Raw genomic sequence first — 23115 nt, 5'->3', positions numbered from 1 at the left:
TTAAAGTCTGTTTGGAGTTTAGAAAACTCCAGCGTTGATTGCTAAAAATATATATTGCAGTGTTGGCCACTTCTGGGGTGTAAGGATTGGTGCTAGGCATGTTGTTAAGCCTCCCATGTGAGCTTTGTGTTACTGTCATCTTCCTGAAACTTTGTAACTGAGGAGCTGGCCCATTCCTCTCTCTGCATCTCTTGTGGCTGCAGGGTAATCACAGATTGCTTGTCTTTCCTCTGAAGCTCATGTGACAATGAAAGGCACAAATTTCCTATATACAGAAGTATTCTATTTGATAAATAGTAATTGCAACAAAAGCCGTTGAAATTCAATGAAAGAATAAACAAGTGAAAGATGATTGAATCAATTATTTTGGTATCAGCAGAATCTCAATATACTTCATCTTGTGAAGGTCATTCTTAAACAATTTTTTAGGTACTTTTTATATTCCTACTGTATCCCACTGTATCCAAGGTGGTTTCTTATACTTTGTAAATTTTGAGTTGAAATTTCATACCAGTTGAAGTCTCAAGGTAGAGTCTAGTATGTGCCATCTTTTTCATTTGGTTTCAGCTGAAGAAAAAAAATCAGTGCATAGGTGGCATATGGTGTGTCCCACTGGCTGGGCACACAACATGTGCTGTCTCTGTGATTCAAGCACGGACAACTGTTTCATTCTGGAACAGTAGTGGTCATGCTAAAAAAGAAAAGATATAATTAAGTATGCTTTTAACTATACTATTCTGATCTCTAGGTTCAGAATGTAAAATAAATATTACACTGGCCCTGAAGCTTGGAAATCTGCATTTAGTGTAAAAATAAATCAGTAAATAAAACAATAAACCAATGACATTTTAAATAAAAAGCTAATGCTTCAAAAATTTCTCTACTATTATAAATAAGGAAAGCTTATTTTTAAATAAACGTAAAGACTTGAAGACCAATGAATCATTAAACTGTGATATACTGGGACCAAGTGCCTTCAAGACCGATGTTGTAACTCTGAACTATTTGATCTGCCAAAGCTGGCTTTAGGCAGACTTGCTTACACCCAAAACTGACCAAGAAGCTTGCTAAGCTCTTATCTTTTGGGTCTGAAAATTTTGTACATGATAATACTTTTTTCTCTGAATGTGTTTCTCAGAACTGGCATAGTCTGAGTGACTAGTCAGCTAGCTCCCACATAAGTCTAGCAGTTTTCTTAGATTCCCAGGAAATGAAAAAAACAGTTTTCACCTTATCCCTATTCAATTCTTTTAAAAAATACTGTAAGATACATTGTGTCGGGAGAAAATGCAGGGCTTTGGATCCTGAGTGGGTGGAAGCATCCTCCTTGCATCCTTGATTTTGGCAACGAAGTTCAAAACATGGCATCTTCTGTGAGCTGTGTCTACATGACTGTGTTAATAACATGTAGGTTTTTTGATAATTTTTCTGAAATACCTGATTTTCCTCATGCATTCATAGAGTTTAAATATTTTCCTTTACAGCTTTGATTTTGTTCTGGCTGTAAAGTGTTGGAATGAGAACGACTATAATCAAGAAACCTAAGAACCTTACTGGATCTACCCCTAAACTCCTTTCTCTCCACATTTTAATATTTTCTGGTATTGCAACTTTATAGAATGGACATTTTTATTGAATAAAATTATTAAATTCTAGAGATGTTCACATAAAGTTCTGTTCTGTGGAAATCTGATATGGTTATTTTCAGTATTAGATGGCATTCTATGTTGCTTTGACTCCTAGCTAGTGAAAATACATAGTGTGAAATAAGGCAGAGAGCTACATTAACTCTACAAAACTGAAGGATGACTTTGGAATTAACTCATGTTAGTGGGTTGTCCTACTGAAACTGCTGCTTTTCAATGTGTGACCTGTTTGCAAAAGGGAAGTTTGTAAATATAGTAGTTTTTGTTTTGAGTGAATTAATTATAAATTTTAAAGTTTATTTTCTAGCAAAAAAAGCATAGTGAATATTAATCTGTTTCTTCGAACACAGCTTGTCATGTCTAGTTTTGTTGATGCAAAATTATTAGGAGTGCTGATAGTTTCTGCCTTTTGAAATTGTTAGAAGGACGCACTACCGGTGTTAGTTAGCAGAAAGCATTGCATGTCTGCTTCCAATTTAATATAAAACATTTTTTGATCAGGATTATACTCGACAATTTAATTAGATAGTCATATATTTTGATTTATTGCAACAATAATGTGCAAGTGGTCAACTACAATAACAAGTTAGAGCTGGAGGAGGCTTTTTGTTTCAAAGTAATTAATTTGTTTATGTATACAGATTTAATAAATTTAATTATTTTGATTTACTAGTTCTCACTTCTAGGAATTTTTTAGGCAGAGTAGGTCTTTGTTTCTGTTTTGTTAATTGAATTCCTTGCCCTTCACTATGTTCATTCAGGTAGAATACCTTATGCTGTCGCTCATTCCCCTTGTACTTTGGTGTCTGTACATACCAAATATGGTATAAAACTGCTGATTGAAATGTTAGGGGTTTTTTTTTAAGGATTTTCCCATTTCTTCATATTACTGCTCATCATTGTGTTTTTCATCTCCACATGCTACAAATGCTTCCTGCATATGCAGAATACTAAGAACCATCTCTATGGTTTTTATATCTGTAGATATGGATTATTAGGATAATAATAGACAATATTCTGTTATGTATACTTGTACAGTAAATCATGTTTTTTATTTCATTATATATAAGTTCATAATAAGTTACTATTCACTTATATCTGTGCTGGGTTGACCCTGGCTGGATGCCAGGTGCCCACCAAAGCCACTCTATCACTCCCCCTCCTCAGCTGGACAGGGGAGAGAAAATACAGCAAAAGGCTCGTGAGTTGAGATAAGGGCAGGGAGAGATCATTCACCAATTACTGTCACAGGCAAAACAGACTCGACTTGGGGAAATCAGTGTAATTTATTACCAATCAAATCAGAGTAGGGTAATGAAAAACGGAAACTAAATCTTAAAACACCTTCCCCCCACCCCTCCCTTCTTCCCAGGCTCAACTTCACTCCCGATTTCTCTACCTCCTCCTTCCAAAGGCACAGGGGGACGGGGAATGGGGGTTGCAGTCAGTTCATCACACGTTGTCTCTGCTGCTCCTTCCTCCTCAGGGGGAGGACTCCTCACACTCTGCCCCTGCTCCAGCATGGGGTCCCTCCCACAGGAGACAGTCCTCCATGAACTGCTCCAGCGTGAGTCCTCCCCATGGGCTGCAGTTCTTCAGGAACTGCTCCAGCATGGGTCCCCTGTGGGGTCACAAGTCTTGCCAGGAAACCTGCTCCAGCCTGGTCTCCTGTCTCCGCAGGGCCACTGGTCTTGCCAGGAGCCTGCTCCAGCGCAGGCTTCCCACGGGGTCACAGCCTCCTTTGGGCATCCACCTGCTCTGGCATGGGGTCCTCCACAGGCTGCAGGTGGATATCTGCTCCACCATGGACCTCCATGGGCTGCAGGGGGACAGCCTGCCTCACCATGGGCTTCACCACGGGCTGCAGGGGAATCTCTGCTCTGGCACCCACTCTTTCTTCACTGACCTGGGTGTCTGCAGAGTTGTTCATCTCACATATTCTCACTCCTCTCTTCAGCTGCAGTTTCTGTTCTGCAGGCTGTTTTTTCCCCCTTCTGAAATATGTTATCCCAGAGGCACTACCACCGTCACTGATGGGCTCGGCCTTGGCCAGCGGCAGGTCCATCTTGGAGCCGGCTGGCATTGGCTCTATGGGATATAGGGGAAGCTTCCAGCAGATTCTCACAGAAGCCACCCCTGTAGCCCCCCACTACCAAAACCTTGCCACAAAACCCCAATACAATGTGTTTTCAGATTATGCCTTCCTGGAGATAATTTTCTATTTTCCCCAAATGTATCAACTTGTCTTTTAAAGATTAAAACCTTTCTGCCACTTTAAGACTATCTTTACAAGTTGTTTATTCCTTGTTGCTATTCACAATACTTTTCAATTAATATAATCAGCAAAAATAACTGATAAGCCATTTTCCAGATTTTTCATTTTTTAAATGAAAATATTAAACATTGTAGGAGTAAGTTGTTCACTGTGAAATTAGAAAAGATGTGGTTTGCATTGTAAGGATGCTGTGTGCAATTAATCACCTATTGTCATAGTAAAAAGAAAAAAAACCTTTCTAAATTATACCAATTCCAGTTGGTCTTCTCTGCAGAAAATATGGATTTGGGGTATTGTTTTGTTGCAGTATATGGTATGGTATCATAGTGTAATAACCACTGGTTGTTTCAGTAGATTTCTTACTCTGTACACAATGCCTTTTAATCAGTCAGCTGCTTGTCTTAGTGATATACACCATAAATTAAAATCAGTAGAATATGAAAAATAACACTTAAGAATAGAGAAAATAACTTCTAGTCTACCCCAAAACAGTCTGCAGAGCTCTCGCTTGTGGTCTTAACTCTCAGAATTGATTATAGCTCTTTTGCTCTCTGGGGTAGCAGATAGTAGCCTGCAGTGCTCCTTACAGGTCTCTTGTATTCCCTTGATTGCCTGTTTCTCACCTGTAGAATTTTTCTTTTGGTGACATTTTGACCAAAGTCTTCAAAGAACGTGCAAAATGATCCTCTTTCATTTTCCCGACTTGTATGTTCTTTCCCTGCTTTCTCCAGAAATGCTGGTTTTATCAATAAGTAGTTCTTTGTGCATTATTTTTGTATTGAGGACAATATTTGTTTAGTGTATAAAACTGGCGAATATCTCATGGATTTGCTTAAGTAAGAAATTTGTTATTGCTTTGTTACATTTTTCATTTTAACATTATTGAACTTTCAGCTGTTACTTTAGCTCTTTCTCTTTTGGTTAAAAAACTGCAGAATTGCACAGTCTATTGATTTCCAGACTGACTTGCACAAACCTTATTCAGACATCTTCTATACTTTACTAGTTAGTGAACACCACCCTCTTTCAGACACAGATAAAATTCCTTCTGTCTCTCCTTTGGTCATTTCACCCAGAACTGTGTGTGGTCGTTATGTGCTTTATCAGGGTGTATGCTAGTAACTGTACTTCATATATGTGATAAAAGTCTGTAGTTCATTACTGACTCTCAGATGAGACTACATGTAACATGACTTGATTGCTTTGAAGTGAGGAGAGAGTATCTGATCCTCAACATCGTTATATTAATGTAATGTAATGATGATCTGCTGTTTTTCCTCTTTATGTACACACATACACACACACACACAAAGCAGCTTACACCTAAACATAGGAGGAAGAAGTTATTTATGAATTAGAGTGGTCCTAAGGCCATACAATGAATATGAATACTCAGTCAGAAGTATCGAATGTTCTTGGAACCATAAAATGGACTGAATTAATGAGGTTTTGCTTAGGTGCTTACCAAACATTTTCCAGGAAGACAACTATGAACAATCTGGAGTAGGAGACCAAATGCTCTTGGACTCTCAGAAGATTCTCATGGGAAAAGAATTACAGTTTTGTGAGCCAGAATTTTTCCAGTGCCAGGTGGATCTCTCTAAGTATTCTTTACTTGGTTACTGTCTTCAGAACAAAAAGTCAGTTGTATCAGTTGTCATAGCCACCAGGAGCTGTCTGAAGACCTATTTCTGCAAAACATCATCAGATTAAGATTTGCAATTCTTCCATTTCTTATCATCATATATTAATTTGATCCTCATAAAATTTGTGGAAACTTCTTTGAAATTGCTGTATATCTGGCATCTTTTTTTTTTTTTTTTTCACAGAGAATATTGTACCTTAGGACAGTGAATTCAACTTTTCCAATTAGATGCAGACATTCACTTTAATACATCCAGCTTTTTAAAAAGATTTTTCTTAAAAAGCCAAGTAAAATGTCCATGTGGTAACCTTTTAAGCTCTTGTAACTGGGAAGGCTTTTGCTTACACCATTTATGCCTTCTATTATCCCAATTCAAGATGAGGTCGAGGATGTAAGCAGGTGTCAGCGTGGCCTTAACTCATATATTTATGAAGGAATTGTGTTGTTTAAGTTCAGAACCATGAGTGAAATCTGATGTCATTGAGTCATTGTTACTTTAATTGTTTCTGAAATACAAATCTTTCTTGAACCCAACTCTGTATTTAACTCCATAGTTGTTTCCTATCCCAAAATTTTAAACTGAACTTCGAATGAGTTTTTAATTGTGGACATTTCTGTTTGAAGTATACTATATACAATCGTTACAATAGAATTTTAATTAAAAATGCAATAATTAATTTACTATGTTATTCTAAGGAAAAAAGTCAGCTTTATTCGTTTTATTTTTAATGCATCATATTGACCACAAATAAATGGTAAATTTGGATATTTTGATTATTTTAAATCCCCAGTTTGGTGCATGGCAATTTATCTCTATACTTTTAAAGTATAACTATAGGAACTATATCTGTACTTAAGGATAACAACAGGAATCAACTTTACATATGAATTTTTTACTACAAAAACCAAGAAGAAGACATGATAACATTCTTGATCAAATTCCATCTTTTATCATGCTTCTAAATACTACAGATATGGCAGGAAATTCAAAAGTGCAATTTCAGATTCATTGAATATTTGCATTTCTTTTTAGATTATCGACATAATGGGAGAGATCTTCAAAGTTCAACGCTATCAGTGCCAGAACAAGTTATGTCATCTAATCATTGCTCTCGATCAGGGTCCCCTCACCGTGGAGATAGTATAGGACGGACTAGATCGTGGTCTCCCAGTGTCCCTCCCCCACAAAGGTAAACTGTTATTTAACTATGCAGGTATATAAATTTAAGTGGTATTGATCCTGTAACAATACTGGAAAGAATCTCCAGTCTTTCAAAATGGCAATGAATTAGTTAGATCTTATGAAATTATGTAAAACCAATAATGTTTTTTTCTTACATTATACTGATGTGCAAAAATTCACCTAATTTTGTCTTATTTTTCATCAAAAATCAGTACATTCCAATCTAAGGAAAGAAAATTATTTCTCCAGATTTTCATTTCCAAGAGCTATTTAGAAGGTTCCAAGTTTTATAACATGTGATGTTTTGACATTTTCTTAGCATTCATTTGTCAGTGGCTGTTTTCAACCCTTTTGTTTGTGTAGAATTAAGGTTCTGCGAGAGCCATACTTCCTGCCCATAGTAGCTTGCTTTCTACTATCTTATTCAGACTTTTAAAGCATCAAGAATAAATTGACACACATACAATTTTATACTGAAAAATGTCAACTCCTGATCTTAGAAGGCCTCTGGTAACTATCTTGTGAAACAAAGATCAGGACATTTCTTCCAAAAGCTAGCCATTTTTGATAATGGCTACTACTTGATTGAATATACTGTTTAAGCCAGAATTAAGAATTTTCCTGCATGGATGAGCTTTCTTAAGAGGAAGCAGAAGGATAGATGTAATGGGGAATGAAGTCTGTTTTCCAGCATTTTTGTCACTATGCATGGATAGGTTTCCAGCTGGTGTAATTCAGCTGGAATAAAAGGGGAAGTTATTTTCTTTGCCCATAATGTTCACAGTTCCCATTTAATACTGAAGGTCCGGTATCCAATATTTCCTGTCAGATATATGTGTCTATCCCTTTCTTCTACAGCCATTCTGATTCTCTCGTGTTCCACTTTCCTTTCTGTTATCTCTTTTCTTTTTGTTAGCTTAAAATTCTCTTGACTTCATATTCTCTTACTTATGTGTTTACTTACCATTTCCTCTAACAGATGCAGACTAAATGATATCCTTTTGCATTAGTGAGGTATTAGGATCCCAAATTATCCCATATCATCACAGACAGCTAACAGGCAGAAACTGTAATTTTCTACTTGAAATCTAAAACTATATGTAAATACAGTCTGACTTTAAATGAGACATAAACAGTAGACACAGAGGGGCCTATTCTGATTTCTACTATACTGATTTCAGTCTAAGTAATTGCCTATGCTAAATCTCCTGAGGTTATTTGTCTTGGATATAGACATACATGTGAGCAAAATCTCTTTGGGTGGGTGTGTGTTTGTGTTTTTATGTGTGCGTGCATGCTGTGTGCATTTTGGGCAGAACTTTTACCCAGGCTAGTAATGAACACTTGTCCAACACCATTGAAAAACCTTGTTTTCATTTTCTTGTAGTTTTGCATTTCTTCACACGTATGAAATGTTTCTTGCTTCCTGACTTTCCTAAAGCTAATTTTTAAACATAATTTTGAATTTATAGATAAAAATATTTCAGCTGTTTCCTACAATGTCACAATCAAATGCATTATTTACATAATATTTCCCTGCCCACACACCAAATAATTTCTTTGAGGACTTGTCGAGCTCAGAGAATTGGGTTGCTAGAACTTGAGAATTTGTAGAAAAGGAGCATAATCCCTGGATTACAAAAATGTCTTTTTTAACTCTAATGAAAATCCAGGTGTACTCGGCAAAACTATAAGCACTATTAACCACATTTGCACCATGTTTAGTTGAGTTTGTCATATATGTGCTGATATAGACATGTTCTAACTGCAGTAAGCATGCTGCATGCCCAGAGATCTCCCAGTTACTGATTGATGCCTCTGCAGGCAGGAGCTCTTGGGCCGTAGAAGTGCAAATTACTGTTATATTTTAGAAGCCATTTTGCGGTCCTCAGTCCTTCTACTGGATTTTGTTAATAAACTCCACCAAAGCCACATTACATAGTAGCTGGCAAGAAATTGTTTCTGCACTTGTAATGTTTTCAACTAATATATTTAATGGACTGTTATTCTCGCTGTAGATCAGAATGGAGTTTAGAGTGTGGCAGGCACTGAACGACGTCATGTTTAGATTTTTCTAAGACTGTGCATTCGAAAAAGCAAGATGAAAGTCACTATAGAAAGTGGCTAGGCTGAAATGGTGTGGTAAATCTAGTAGGATACTCATTATTCTCTACCATTGGCACCTGCAATTACACCTTTTCACCTGCTTACCTGTTATCTGGTTGCTCCGTACATGTTCTGTCAACTGCAAGAAAGTTCCAAAGGAGTGAAGACATATGTTGTGAAAGCAACTTTTCTTATAGAACAAGTTTCATTGGAGAAAGTATGTCATTTTCTTTTAAATAGTAAATCTGGCTGACAAAGGCATTCTTAGCACAGTGAAAGAGAACTGAAGTAGTAGGAACACTTTGAAGTAGAAGAAATACAGTTGTGTAGGATGTTAAAAAGCAGCATGAAGTCAGAATCTGATTTAATACAGAAATGTAAAGAAAATAATTTTTTTTTAGAACAATAAACCAATAACACAATCTTATTGAAAGTGATTTGAGCAGACAGGATGGTACTGTGTTTTCAGGACTAAGGCTTATAATAAAAGTTCAGGCAGGAGTTTTGTGTGGGCAGACAGCAAAGGTCAGATCTTTGGGAAATTTTGCAAAGAAATGACGGCTTGAGAAAACTTAAATATTTAAGTCACAAGAAGAGATGAGTAAATAAGACGATAATACTATAGACAAAAAAAAAAACCAAGATTTTTTTTTTTTTTTGAAACCTGACTGAAAAGAGAGACACTGAGGAAAAGGGTCAGACAGAAACTAGAATTTGGAAAGGGGTAATGAGAACTGGTTGTTAGGAAAAGTAAAAAAGTTAACAAACAACAGCAGAGGAGCCCTGTCAATGTCCCTTCTAGAGTACAAATATACATGAAAGAGTCCAATGGCTGGCAGGGTAAAGGCTATACTGGATTTTCTATCATTTTGGTATAAATAGGGGGGTTAAAACATGTACAGAGAAGAAGTTGCAGGAAATAGTTGTACAGTAGAAGGCAGAAGAATTACACTCACTTTTAATATAAAGTGATGCCAAATATAAAGCTCACTAGCCAGAGTAAACTTTATATTTGGCATCATGAAAGCCAGAGTGGAGAAATGCTTCATGAGAAATTAAATAGAACTGAAGGCACAAGTTTATGTGTAATGCAACATCTTCATAGCACTTATATGCAGAAATAAACAACAGCATGGCAGCAGCAGTGAAGGAGAGACATACAAGTTAGCACTGATCAAGGACTGGCAAATGACGAAGGATAAGGACGACAGGTACCAAAAAGGCAGACAAAGTGACAAGGAAGGACACAGCAACTGAATGGTATAAAAGTGGAAGAAAAAAAAAAATTAAGCCCACATTAGGGAAGACTGCAGGAAAAGACAGGAGGTGGAAGAATTTATCAGTCTAGAATTTGAATTGTGTAGAGGGAAGCATGCAAACTGTTATTTTCAAATCTATACAAAATAATTATGTTTTAATTATCCAATAATTATTACTGTTAACTGTTGTCTTTCTATCTTCCTGTTCTTGTGGATTTGTTTTACAGAGCAGAAAAAGTGAAGTTAGTGTGTATCAGTAGGTATTAATGGTTAAACTGAGTAAAGCAACTGATAGGCAAAGCTTTGGTCTAAAATAGTACAAAACTGTAAAGGTGATGAGAATCATAGAATCGTTTAGGTTGGAAAAGACCTTTAAGATCATCAAGTCCAACCGTTAACCTAGCACTGCCAAATCCACCACTAAACCATGTCCCTAAGCACCACATCTACACATCTTTTAAATACTTCCAGGGATGGGGACTCAACCACTTCCTTGGGCAGCCTGTTCCAATGCTTGACAACCGTTTCAGTGAAGAAGTTTTTCCTAATAGCCAACCTAAACCTGCCCTGGTGCAGCTTGAGGCCATTTCCTCTTGTCCTATTGCTTCTTACTAGGGAGAAGAGACCGACCCCCACCTCGCTACAACCTCCTTTCAGGCAGTTGTAGAGAGCGATAAGGTCTCCCCTCAGCCTCCTCTTCTCCAGACTAAACAACCCCAGCTCCCTCAGCCGCTCCTCATAAGACTTGTGCTCTAGACCCTTCACCAGCCTCGTTTCCCTTCTCTGGACACGCTGCAGCACCTCGATGTCCTTCTGGTAGTGAGGGGCCCAAAACTGAACACAGTACTCGAGGTGTGGCCTCACCAGTGCCGAGTACAGGGGGACAACCACTTCCCTGGTCCTGCTGGCCACACTATTTCTGATACAAGCCAGGATGCTATTGGCCTTCTTGGCCACCTGGACACACTGCTGGCTTTAACGAAACCTGCACTATGTGTACCTCTTCCACCTAATTAAACAGTTCTGTCTTCAGATTCTATTCTAGTGAGATTACAGAATAAGCTTTCCAATGCAAAACAAGCATCTGTTGTTTAATTCAGATGACAATGTTTTCAGCAGGCTGCACTCTACCATAACAGCCAGAAGTCCTCATTGTGTCTTACTACAGTTTACATCTTTATAGTACAGCCAAACTCAAGAGCTCATGGAAAATTCTTCACAGTGTATGTTTCAGCTAGAAAGGAAATTTTCCTTGAAGGTACTAGTCTGGAAAGACTAAGGAAATTTTGTCTAAAATTAATGTTTTTAATTAAAAAAAAAATATATATATTATCCTCTTATTTCCAGAACAAAGAAACATAGAAACAAAATTAAAAAAACATATCCCTAGCATGGACTTAGCACCTTTTTCTATAGGAGAAAAATGTTTACCCTGAAATTATAAATTATGTGAGAATAAAAGTATACAAAAGACAGGTCAGATAACGCATCTCATTACTGCCATGTTTGCTAGTAATTGTCTGTACAAACCAGTGAGAGGACGTGATCCAGGCACACCCAGAACTCAGAATCTGATGTCTTTTATCCTTAGTCGGAATGTGGATCAGGGACCACGAGGGACTCGATCTACTCCTGCGCATTACAATACCCTGAACCGAATGGATAGACACCGTGTTATAGATGACCACTACTCCCCGGACAGAGAGAGGTAAATACCTGACTGGAATTAGAAACAGCTGTAGCCTACCCTCATCAGTGTGAATTACTTCAGCATGGTAGCTCCCTAAATAGCAAAATTACTTACCTAATCCCACAGATTAATATTTCCCTACTCATTTATCCACTGGTTGCATGATATACATTAAAAAATATACAGTGCACACAAGGCTGAAAGAACTGTCAAGTTAGTGTATCTATCTTTGCCAAGAAGGAATCTGAAAAATCTGTGAGAAATTGTATGGTATAAAAGACAAGTAGCTTAGTTGTCCTTTTTTACAAAAATATTTTTATGTACTATATTAATAAATTCTTTAAGTCCTGAATATCTTCAAAAAAATCTATCAATCAGTAGCTTTGGTCATTTTTGCTGCTGAATAAAGAGACATAAAAATGGATAATTTCAGCTCAGTATTAATGTAGTGCTCCTATTGGATACAATGCAATTCACAGATATAAGAAAAGTATATTCTAGCACTGTGTTTGTCTTTTCTCAACTTTGTGAGCCTTTTTTGTGGGGGAAAAAAAAATGGTTATGGCAATGTGTGTTAGAATGAAATTGGGGTCTTTGTGTTTAGAGGCACATCTTACCATGACTCATGTTTTGCCTAATGAAACTTCCCAAAGAGCGAGTAGAGCTGTAGCAACCTCTATGAATTTTAATGATACAAAAAAGAATTGCCAGCAATAGTTGGCTAATGTAGTTAATTTTGCTGAATTAATTGTGGTAGTACCTTTGTGACATTAAAAAAAAAATTGATAAGATCTTACCCATCATTGTCTTCAGGTCAGAAAGTCAAAAGAAAAAGCATTTTTTACCTTTAATTTTGAAAATCTTTCAGCTTCTTATACACCAAGTTGAAAACCTGCACATTATAATCAGAGAGGCATGATTGCTGGATATTGTCCCATTTCATAACTGCATATAGCAAGGAGCAATACAGACATATTTTGTAATCTTATTGAAGGCTATGTGACTAGTTTATGAGGTTAATACTTTTACAGATGATCATTACAGGTTATTCCTCAAGTGACATCAAAGCACATAATTGGTGTTGCTAACTGTAATACAAAGAATTTAAGAATCACTGGCTTTTTGTTATCAATATTGAACAGAAAATATGAATATGTCTTAAAAGAGTATTAATGTGATGGTCAATGATTGTAAGGAGTGTAAGAAAAAATTCTTCAGAAAAAAAAAAAAAAGATTAATTGTTCCTAATCCTAATCCTAATTAGGTAAATTAGAAAAAAGAGTACCACAAGGAAAAAAAAAAGCATATCTATTCAAGTGATTTGTAATTGAATTTGGCCAACAAAAGTCAAATGGGCAAAAAAATTAAGATAATGGAAAACGATCAAGTATTTATCAACCAGAATGTTAACTGTATTCATTACAAGTATAATAGGTCATAGGTGAACCTCTTTTTTTGCATTAAACTAATATTTCTATTTAAGTTAGAGAAAAGAAGAATGCTATTTAGCTGGCTCATGAGGCTATCTGATTTTCATACAGAAGGCAGTAACTTAAGGATTCTGAGCTGTTTCCCTAAAAGAAAAGAACAGAATGCTTTTTGGATAATATTATGTTGATTTTTAGACCAGTCATGCTTGAAATAGGATCTGAACTTGTCCTTAGAGCGTTTATATGCCCTATGGAATGCTTCTGGGTTTGTTCACTGTGAAAGTTTACTTGCTGCCTCCCAGATAAATACAAAGCAGTGAAAGGTGGCTTGAAATACAGCACCACAGTCTTTCCCCATCACTTCAATCAAATAACCCCTATGGAAGCTTGGCGTAGAGAAAGAAAATTGTTTTTTTAGAATATGTCAGAAAAATAATGTCAAAAAGTTTTTGGTGATGAGATTATTGAATTTTCACATGACCGTTCTAGATGAATAAGTATTTGCTTGTTAGGTGTGCTCTGAATCTCTGAACACAGGTTTATGTGTCATCTGTGTTTTCCAAAACACACACAGAAGTTCTGCTGTTCGTACACAGCAAGTGGTTGCCTGTGTAATCAGATTGTTGACTAGCTATGCCTCTATTGCAACATACAGTCTCTGAAGCATGTCAGTTTTAGGCAACACTCAAGAGAATAGAAAAGGACTATTGCCAAACACTTATCATGTTTTATATTCATTGTTAGTTTGACAGTAGTTTTATGAATGGAAAGATTATTAAACTTCAAATTTTGTTAGTGAATATTTTTATACTGTCTGTGTTACATACTACAAAACAATGGTGCGTACATAAGTTCCTAAAGTAACTCTTTAATGGTATTGATTCTTAAAACTGCCAGAACTGCAGGCAGTTTGGAGAAATGGAATAACTGAACCTTTTGTATAGGTTTATAATCTCTCTAACTGTCATCCTTGTTTAGTTCCACACTTACCTCTGAAAAAATATCACACTTTGCTTTTCCACAGCTCTGATGGTTTGTTGTTTCCATGGTCTATTTATTCCTTGGAACTGTTTACAAAAAAAGGGACTTTGAAAAAGTACCTTCCTGTAGACATGCTCATATAAGTTAAAATATGACTGAGAATATGAGTGAGAAAATTCTTTCCCTAGATAATTCAACATAAATTGTCTAAGGTATATGGCACTAAGGAGTTAGTTCAAACCACATACAAAAATGTCTAATGACCTCAAGCCTAATGGCAACGTAAACATTCCTTCAAAACTGAATGCGTAGTTAGAAGTGAAAATCAAATTATTTTAAAAAAGCTGAAAGACATTATTTTTTAAATTTAATTTGAGATAATTTTAATTTCAAACACCAAGCCTTTAAATATGTCAAATGTTACTATTGAATCATATACTGATTTTGTTGGCAGGGTAAAGTTGCAGTTAAAATTTGTATCTGTTGCCGTATAATCAAAAATGTCAGAATTGTACCATGTATATTGGTAACTCAAAGTAGGAAATCAAGTTAATTTGTTACCTATATATTTAATATAGATGTACTGGTTCATTTTTGTCAAAATGAAAGTTTTTCTGCAAGTACCACACTCCTTTATGAAATAGTCTGAATTTGTAATAGAGAGAAATATGAATGCTTATGACCTAATACAGCCCTAAATTCCATCAGATCTTTTATCTGTAATGGGACAACCTTGTAAACTTCAGTTGGACATGTTATAATAAACTCTCTGAAGCAAACTTTTACCTCACTTCAGAAACTGAAACTAACCAAGCTACAGAGAAAATGTTGGAAACAGCCAGATTTGACCAGATTTGGGCTGGAGCACCTCTCCTATGAGGACAGGCTGAGAGAGTTGGGGTTGTTCAGCCTGGAGAAGAAAAGGCTCTGAGGAGACCTTATTGCAGCCTTTCAGTACTTGAAGAGGGCCTACAAGAAAGCTGGTGATGGACTTTTTACAAGGGAGCATAGTGATAGGACAAGGGGTAATGGCTACAAACAGAAAGAGGATAGATTTAGATTAGATATAACAAAAACTTCTTTACTATGAGAGTGGTGAGGCACTGGAACAGCTTGCCTGGAGAAGTTGTGGATGCCCCATCCCTGGAAATGTACAAGGCCAGGTTGGATGGGGCTTTGAGCAACCTGGTCTAGTGAAAGGTGTCTCTGCCCGTGGCAGGGGCGTTGGAACCGGATGATTTTTAAAGTCCTTTCCAACCCAAATCATTCTATGATTCTATGACCTCAGAGTTTTATATTTAAGCTATCAATATAATTAGGTGAATCAGACGAACAGTGTGAGAATCTTAGCATAGTTCCAAAACCAAGACATCAGCCAAAACCATATCTGTGTTTTACTTTCTGGAAGATATATCAGCAGTTAACAACAAACACCAGGACAGCGTAAGGAAATTGTACTCAGGCCCACAGCTCCTCTAACCAGCTTAGATAGTATTTAGCAACTATTAATCTAACTATATTGTTTATCCTACATGTGCTCTCCTTGAGGCATGAAATTGCTAATGGTGAGTTTAGCACAGATATATTAGGCCAGAGCATTCAGAGAATGCCTAACTCAAAATAGTCTTGCAGTAGAAATGTATGAGAAAATTCCTGAAGTATACATGTTTTTCTACTAGGTACTTACAAGAAAAGAAGAGGGAAAAAGCAAGTTAAATTTTGGGTCTGCTGTCCCTTCATCAGGACTATTGCACAGTTTCCATTTTAAAGAACCAAAGTTATTATCTTCTATGTTAAAGTAATGGGGTAGTCACAGCCATGATTATTTAAATAAATATTCTCCATTATCTTTAAATCACTTCGATGATGTCTTGATATGCTGGGACTAGCATGACTATCACAGCATTACTGAGAGATGATTTCATTAGCACATTTAAATACAGACTTTCTGTTGAACATTTTGTTTGTTTCATGCTCTTGAAAGAACTTTTTTTCTTAAACATGTCTTCAAGTAAAGGCCAAAATAGATGCCAAAAATTCCGGTTACTATAATCAAATCAGTGAAGACGAAAATAATTCACTACCATGAGTCTGCTGCATGTTAGATAAGATGCCATTTAATTAGCTGTTTCCATCATTTAACACAAAATTAAATGTGGCCAAGAGCAATGTAAATTCTACATTTCTAAAAGTCATCTTACACTGGCAGTTGCTTTATCTATAAGTAGCAGGCTCCTAATCCAACATGGTTAATAGCTAGGTGCCAGATTAGGTCAAACTAGAAAAAAGAGGTTTTTGAGACATTGCACCATAGTAAAAACCAGAAAACTTAACAGATAATTTTTTTCACATTCTTTATTAAATACACAGCTGAATAATATGTAATTAAGTAGTCATTTATTATTTAGTTAATATTTTACAGTACAGTCATTTACATGTATATTACAGATACAAAGATATTGTAGAGTATAAAGGGTACCTGATGCTTTATGTGGAAATTCTGGGATAATATTTTCAATTTTTGGTTGTGTATGTCATATGGGTACATACCCATATGTGAGTATGCAGTGTCATTGTTTCTTTCCTTCTTCAAATACCCAGTAAAGTAAAAGAAATACATTGCTGAAAATTTGCTTACAGCTATGTTATAAAATGTATGTGTCAACTTAAATCTCAATAATTGCAGTGTTTCATTAAGTTCTTTTTCTCCTTTCAAAATTTTACTGTGTGCATTAATAGTATATTGCACTTCCTAATTATTTTGTATATCTGTGCCTACAACTGCAAGTAAAAAACACACTAGAGATTGTACCAGTAGGGATTCCTATAAGTAAGACTGTCCTACACTTTCCATTAACAGATTCTGTTTTCAGTTACCAATGTTGCTAAATACAATTTCCTCTCCCAGGGCTCTCACTCATGAGCCCTAATGGATTTAACTGCTGAAGGGATTGCAGGCTGAGCACACTGCCATGTTTTAGCCTCGCAGTAAAGATGGCAGAAAGGAGAGTGTTTTCTCTTTAGCTGCTGTTATTTACAGTGGGCACATTACTTCGCAGTGAACTCACTGTTAAATTGCACAGTTATGTGCACCACCCACCTGGTGCCTCCATGCGTCTGCTGAAGGATGGTAACCTCCAACAGAAGGATAGAGTAGGAAGGTGGCAAGAGAAGTGTAGTCTCGCAAATGTAGCTACATCTGTAAGGACTCATCACGATCTTTGAGCCGAATTAAAAAAAAAAAACAACAAAAAGTCATAGATACATTCCTCAGAATAAAATGCACATCCAAAATGCCCATGTTAAAAATAATGCAGTTCTGATAAAAGACTTCGCTGTTATGTCCTTTGGAGCAAGGACTTAAAATACATTGTGGGGAACACGGTGATAATGTGATACTGATTTTCTTGTTGAAAGTCATCTCGATTGAATATGTGTCAGTTCACAAATTCTCTGCTGATAATTGCTATTGTTTCACCACTAAAGTCTTCAAACTGTCAATTGCAATCAGTTGGAATATTTCTAGGATTTCATCTGTCCTAGGAGATAAACAGGAATTTCTATACAATTGATGTGACAAAAAGCATCCATACCATTATCAGTGGAAAAACTGTTGACGTTTATAAGTAAAGAAAATTTGTTCTCCTTTAAAAAAACTAAACTATTACATAAAACTGTTCTGTTAATCTTTTCTATGGAATGTAGCAGGGGAAATTATATAACCAGTGTTTTAGTCTTGAATGGCATTTGCCATTTTCTAAAGGTTGAGAGCTTGACTTCACATTTTATTTATGTAGTTTTTAAGTGTGATTTCCCAGGTGTTTATGAAGCAACATTGGAAAACATTCTACCACAGAGCACATCATTAACTCTTGCTTTGTTCAGATGAGAATCTAAACTTTTAGAACCATTTCACTGGCTTCACTTGTTTGGAAAAAGTAACTAGTTGTAGCAGTTGCTTACCGTCGTTGGAATGAGTAAGATCCTAATAGGAAGTATAGCACACCTTTTCCCTGAAGCCACATCATTTTATTAGTTCCAGCCCCCTCTTCTCTTGAGCAATTCTGCACTCAGTCTTGCAGTCCTAACTTGATCCCAGGCCCGGTTTTTTACTTCATTCCTTCCCACAGTACTTACCCTAAATTTCAGATGCTAACCGTCTCTCTTTTCCCTTCTACCACTTTCAAAGGCTCTTTTTCCCCTAAATTTCCAACTAATCGACCCAAAGAACCACCTATTTCTTACTCTACAGTCTGATTAAGATAATTCCCATTTCTTCACATTGCTAGATTTTTGGAAAATTGTAACTTGGAAAGTTTGATCGTATTTGGTTAAAGGCAAATTCATACCAGTAAAAAATTATATTTACTTTTTAGCAATCTTAATAACTTCATACTTGTCATTTAATTTGCTTCATACTTCATTTAATTTGCTATTTCAATTGAAAAAGTGTAAAAGAGTGTTACTAAAAATGGAGGATAGTAGTGTTGCCAATGATACAATGTATTACTTAAATTACAATCAGATAATACACTGGAAAAAGCTGACTATCAGAATAGATAAACGGTAATAGGATGATAGAAGTTTCTTGTGTCAACTGAGTTTGAATCCTGCAGGCCCTAACAGTGGAACAGAAAGTCTTGGTTTGCATTCAGAATTATTTATGGGTATTCCAATAAGCACAAGATTGTCAGGATGTAATTGTACTCCAGGACTTCATCCTTTCCACAGAAATACTTGGGAGTCAACTTCCCACTCTAATAGGGGAGCTGGAATGTTAATCAAATTGTGGGACCTGGTCACAGAGAACAAAAATTGAAAGGAATAGATTATCTTCTAATGCCTCATCTTTACGGTTGAATAAAATATCCCAAGAAGCAAAGACCAGGTGAAACTCCCTTGCACAGTAAGAACAGAAAGGTATGCCGTGGGTGGTTCAAGTGAGTGTGTGTATGTGTTTTCAAGTGTGCTTCTGAGATTGTTCTGATATGTCAGGCCTCTTCCTGGATACCAAGTACTTCCAATTAGGCTATCTAATTCGTCACTGAATCACTGGTCTCTGTTTTGTTCACTGAATTTTTATGAAGGTGTAAGGAAATGGACAAATAGGTGAGCCATATCAGAAAATTTTAAGTCATCATTTTCTGTTCACTTCAAAAAAGCTGTCATGTTTGCCTATATGTCTGGAATCTTTTTGTCAGAATAGTGGAAATCTGTTTTCACTTTCTGCAGGGGTGTGTGGGGGAATGTGTGTGTGAGTGTGTGAGTGTGTGAGTGTGTGTGTGAGTGTGTGAGTGGTCATATTGCAAAACGTATAGGGCTGCCTTATCAGACTAACTTCATTATTTTAATATGTGAAAAAAGTTGCTGCTGCAAGTTTTCTATCTATGATATCTGTAAAAAAATATGTAAAGTTTCAGGAATCTGTGAGGATGCAGACTAATATTTTCATTTTGCCATACCATCATTTGATATACTTCTGCCATCGACTACTATCATGTAGCAAGTGAGGAATGTGTGGTAAACGCTAGAAGTCTAAATTAAGGTTGCCAAAAAAAAAAAGTATCTTGGAGTTCTTTTGTCTTTTTAAAGATCTGCTATGTCTAAACTTTGTCCATGTCTCCATGGTCTTCCGAGCATTCCCATCTAAATGTGTGTATGAGATCATGATTTTCATGAGCAGCTCAAAAGACGTATTTATTTTAGATCCAAACCTGGAACATTTCTGGCATTCTTTTGCACTTAGGCAATGCAAAGCTTAATGATTTTACTACATTATGACTTATTTACATTATGATCTTAAGTGTTTTAGACTGGCTGTTAGCCAAATGAAAGTTGCATGTGTTTCAGTTTTGGACAGTGAGAATTAGGTATGTCATAAGCATCTTTGGTGTTATGGTGTTAACATGTTTATAAAAACATAAAGAATTGTTTTTAAGCTAAATGCATAAAGTATTAATAATAAAGAAATAAATAGTGGAGTATTGACTGGATGCTCAGAAGATAGATGGCATTTAAGTCTTTTGCTCTGCATGTTGAAATACATAAAGCACAGAAAAATATGCTGCCACCTAATGTGCATACAATCATATTTTCATCTATGTGATGTCAGTCATTCTCTCTTCCATACAGATATGGCATGCACCTTTCCTTTCTTTTTCACTAACCATGCATATTTTATGGATAATATTACCGTACTTCAACAGAAACCATTTCCAGACAGTGAGAGGCACATGCTTACATGAATAATATCTCTATTATTGTTATATAGTTAGAGATATTATGAAAATGCACAAACATCATTAGGGTATATATTCTTGATTTATGACAAATGCATTGTACTGTAGTAAGTTACTGCTTTAATTCACATAAAGAACTGATTTTTCTTCTTAATGAATTCAGACATAATCTTCTAATTTTTTTATGTTGCACTTGTGAGAACATTTTATAGTGAGTTATTATCTATTATGAGTTAGATAGCATGGATAACATGGGCTCTAAAGGATAGAGAAAAGTATGAATAGCCAGTAATGCCAGAGGGTCAGGTCAAGTGTAAGCTAAAGCTTACCTCACTTCTCTATATAGACAAGCAGAGTTCTGGGTGATGAGGAAGCATATTTCAAACTTGTTAAAAGTTATTACATATCAAACTGTATAAGTGGTTGTATCTAAGCCAACTTTCATTCTGGGTTCCTGCATTATAAAAGAAAAAAAGAAAAATATTGAACTGCCTGCCATACATTCATAAGCAAAAGTCTCAGAACTTGATCAGAATGCTAGAGCTCTGAGTTTCTAGAAGTATTAGGACAAAACTTGGTACCAGAGGTTGGGCACTTAAAGTAGGTTAGTGGGGATTTGAAAAATAGTTAGGACTCAAATCCTAAGCAGAACATTAACTGATGGTGTTTCATTCACGTACAAGTAAGTGAAGGGAACAGTCTGGGGTGTTCCTTCTTATGGACGGGAAGTTAAGCTGCTTGCAAATACCAATTTCATTCCCATGAAATTCATGTTCTGCAACACATATTCTGCTTGAAGTCTTAGTTTTGTTTAAAGCTTTGCTCTTTAAAAACTGGTTGAATATATTATATTTATTGATGTCATATTTTTGAAAGACTTTCAAGAAAACTTGTCAACAATTCACTGGAGAGATAAAAGGGGAAGTGAAAGTGAATTGTTAACACTAAAATGTCATCTACCAGCTGGAAACACTTAATTGCTTATTAATACTAATGTAATATTTGCAAGCGTTTTGTGGTGTTAATTCCAAGGTTGCATCTAAATCATTTAAGGGCATATTCATGTGGATATAGCCTGGGAATGTCACCACATAGTGGTGAGAATAAGCTGGTATGCAGTTGTTTGCCATCATCACACATATCATAGCTGTTGTGGGGTAGACTCCTACATTTTTATTTGATTGTTCTTCCTGTGGATGTGCATATATTCTAAAGCAAATTTTAAGAACATGACAATTATTTTTTAATGCTTCTTGGCAGCATGCTGACTGCCAGGCTGTTATGGGTAGACTGCTTTTGGTACTCAGGTCTGTGCATTAGTTTAAGAACCCTAATACTTTTTGCAGCCTGCAGTGTAGCTCTACGACTATTTTCTTAATTGTTATTCCTTCTTAGGATCTCATCTTCAAATTTTCAGCGTACCGTGTCAAATTGGGCCCTGCTGAATTGTGTACAGCTCCTCATTCTTGTAACAAACTGCAAAGTTTAAATCACATAACCAGGGACTTAAGCTTTTTATAGCGGTGACTATGCTTTTGCATTTATTTGACAAGAAGTGAGCACAAAGATCTCTTGTACTATATATAATTAACCTAATATGCTTATAAGGAATATTTACATGTGGCTGATGATACATTTTATCCACATGCAAAAGAGGCAAAGATAATAAGTGTAGGTAATATAGCTACCTGTAACAATGTGTTTAATTATTTAATAGCAAATCATTAGTTATAAGCAAATTAAGATATGAGAAATAAAAGTGGAGAATAAACACGAGGTTTTCCATGTTTCTTGTGAAATCAGTTTACACTTCCAATGTGGACTTTTGTGATTAGACGTTCCTCTAAAATACCCCAAGTTCAGAGGAGCTGTAGACCAGAGACTCCTTTGCATTCTAATAATTCCTTGTAAATTGGAAGAAAAAACCTATTTTCAAAATATTTTTTCCTGTACTGTGTGCATATATGCATACTAAAAGAGAAATAACATTCTTCTATTTTTGATAATTGGAAAATATCTAGTGCTGTAACAAATATATTCAAAATACATAAATTTTGACATATTTTCAAAATACAAACAAAATATAATTATCTTGGTTTTATTATTTTGAAATGCATGGGGGTTTTTTTTGCATATTGTGTTACAGATGTTATATCTCTTCATTAATTATTTAAATAATAACAAGGCTTTAATCTAAATTCATCTTTTATCACAATAGGATAAATATTAGGAAAACTTACTCTCAGAACTGGGAAAGCTTTGGAGCTGGCTATGTTGGGACAGATGTCCCAATGGTGATAGCCTTTCAGAAAGACTAGGTAAACCTCTGCCAAAGATATTATTCATACTGAAGTTATCACTGCCTTCGAGTAAGGGAATAGGCAATCTGACTTCTTGAGATTGCTTTCAGACAGAGATTTATAAATTTTTTTCCTCCTAACTGAAATAATGTAGAAAATCCCAAATTTTAGTTATCATCTGCTTGATCCATAGTCTTTTACTGGCTTCTCAGAACAAATATGTGAATGATCTAGATAATTTTACCTTTAGAACTGTATATCAGATCTCTAATTTTGTTAATAATTTCAGTGCTCTATATAATGATTTTGTAGCTCCTGTATTCTCAGATTTTTATGTCTTCTGTTGTGTGATATATACCAT

General features: G+C 35.8%; 1 protein-coding gene across 29 annotated transcripts in view; it reads left to right on the top strand.

Annotated features, from left to right (window-relative positions):
• RIMS2 (regulating synaptic membrane exocytosis 2) overlaps positions 1 to 23115 on the top strand; it is a gene marked incomplete at both ends in the record, with an annotated part of 502005 nt that overhangs the window by 319401 nt on the left and 159489 nt on the right. For all 29 annotated transcript variants that reach the window (XM_082312737.1, XM_082312730.1, XM_082312752.1 and 26 more), the window contains 2 exons: positions 6600 to 6756; positions 11706 to 11822. In XM_082312737.1, coding sequence (XP_082168863.1) covers positions 6600 to 6756; positions 11706 to 11822 — 274 coding nt within the window. The remainder of the gene's footprint in view (positions 1 to 6599; positions 6757 to 11705; positions 11823 to 23115) is intronic.

This window comes from Platalea leucorodia, assembly GCF_965183815.1.
Source record: "Platalea leucorodia genome assembly, chromosome: 1".
Classification (NCBI taxonomy): domain Eukaryota; kingdom Metazoa; phylum Chordata; class Aves; order Pelecaniformes; family Threskiornithidae; genus Platalea; species Platalea leucorodia.
This window is presented reverse-complemented; position numbering and strand designations above follow the sequence as displayed.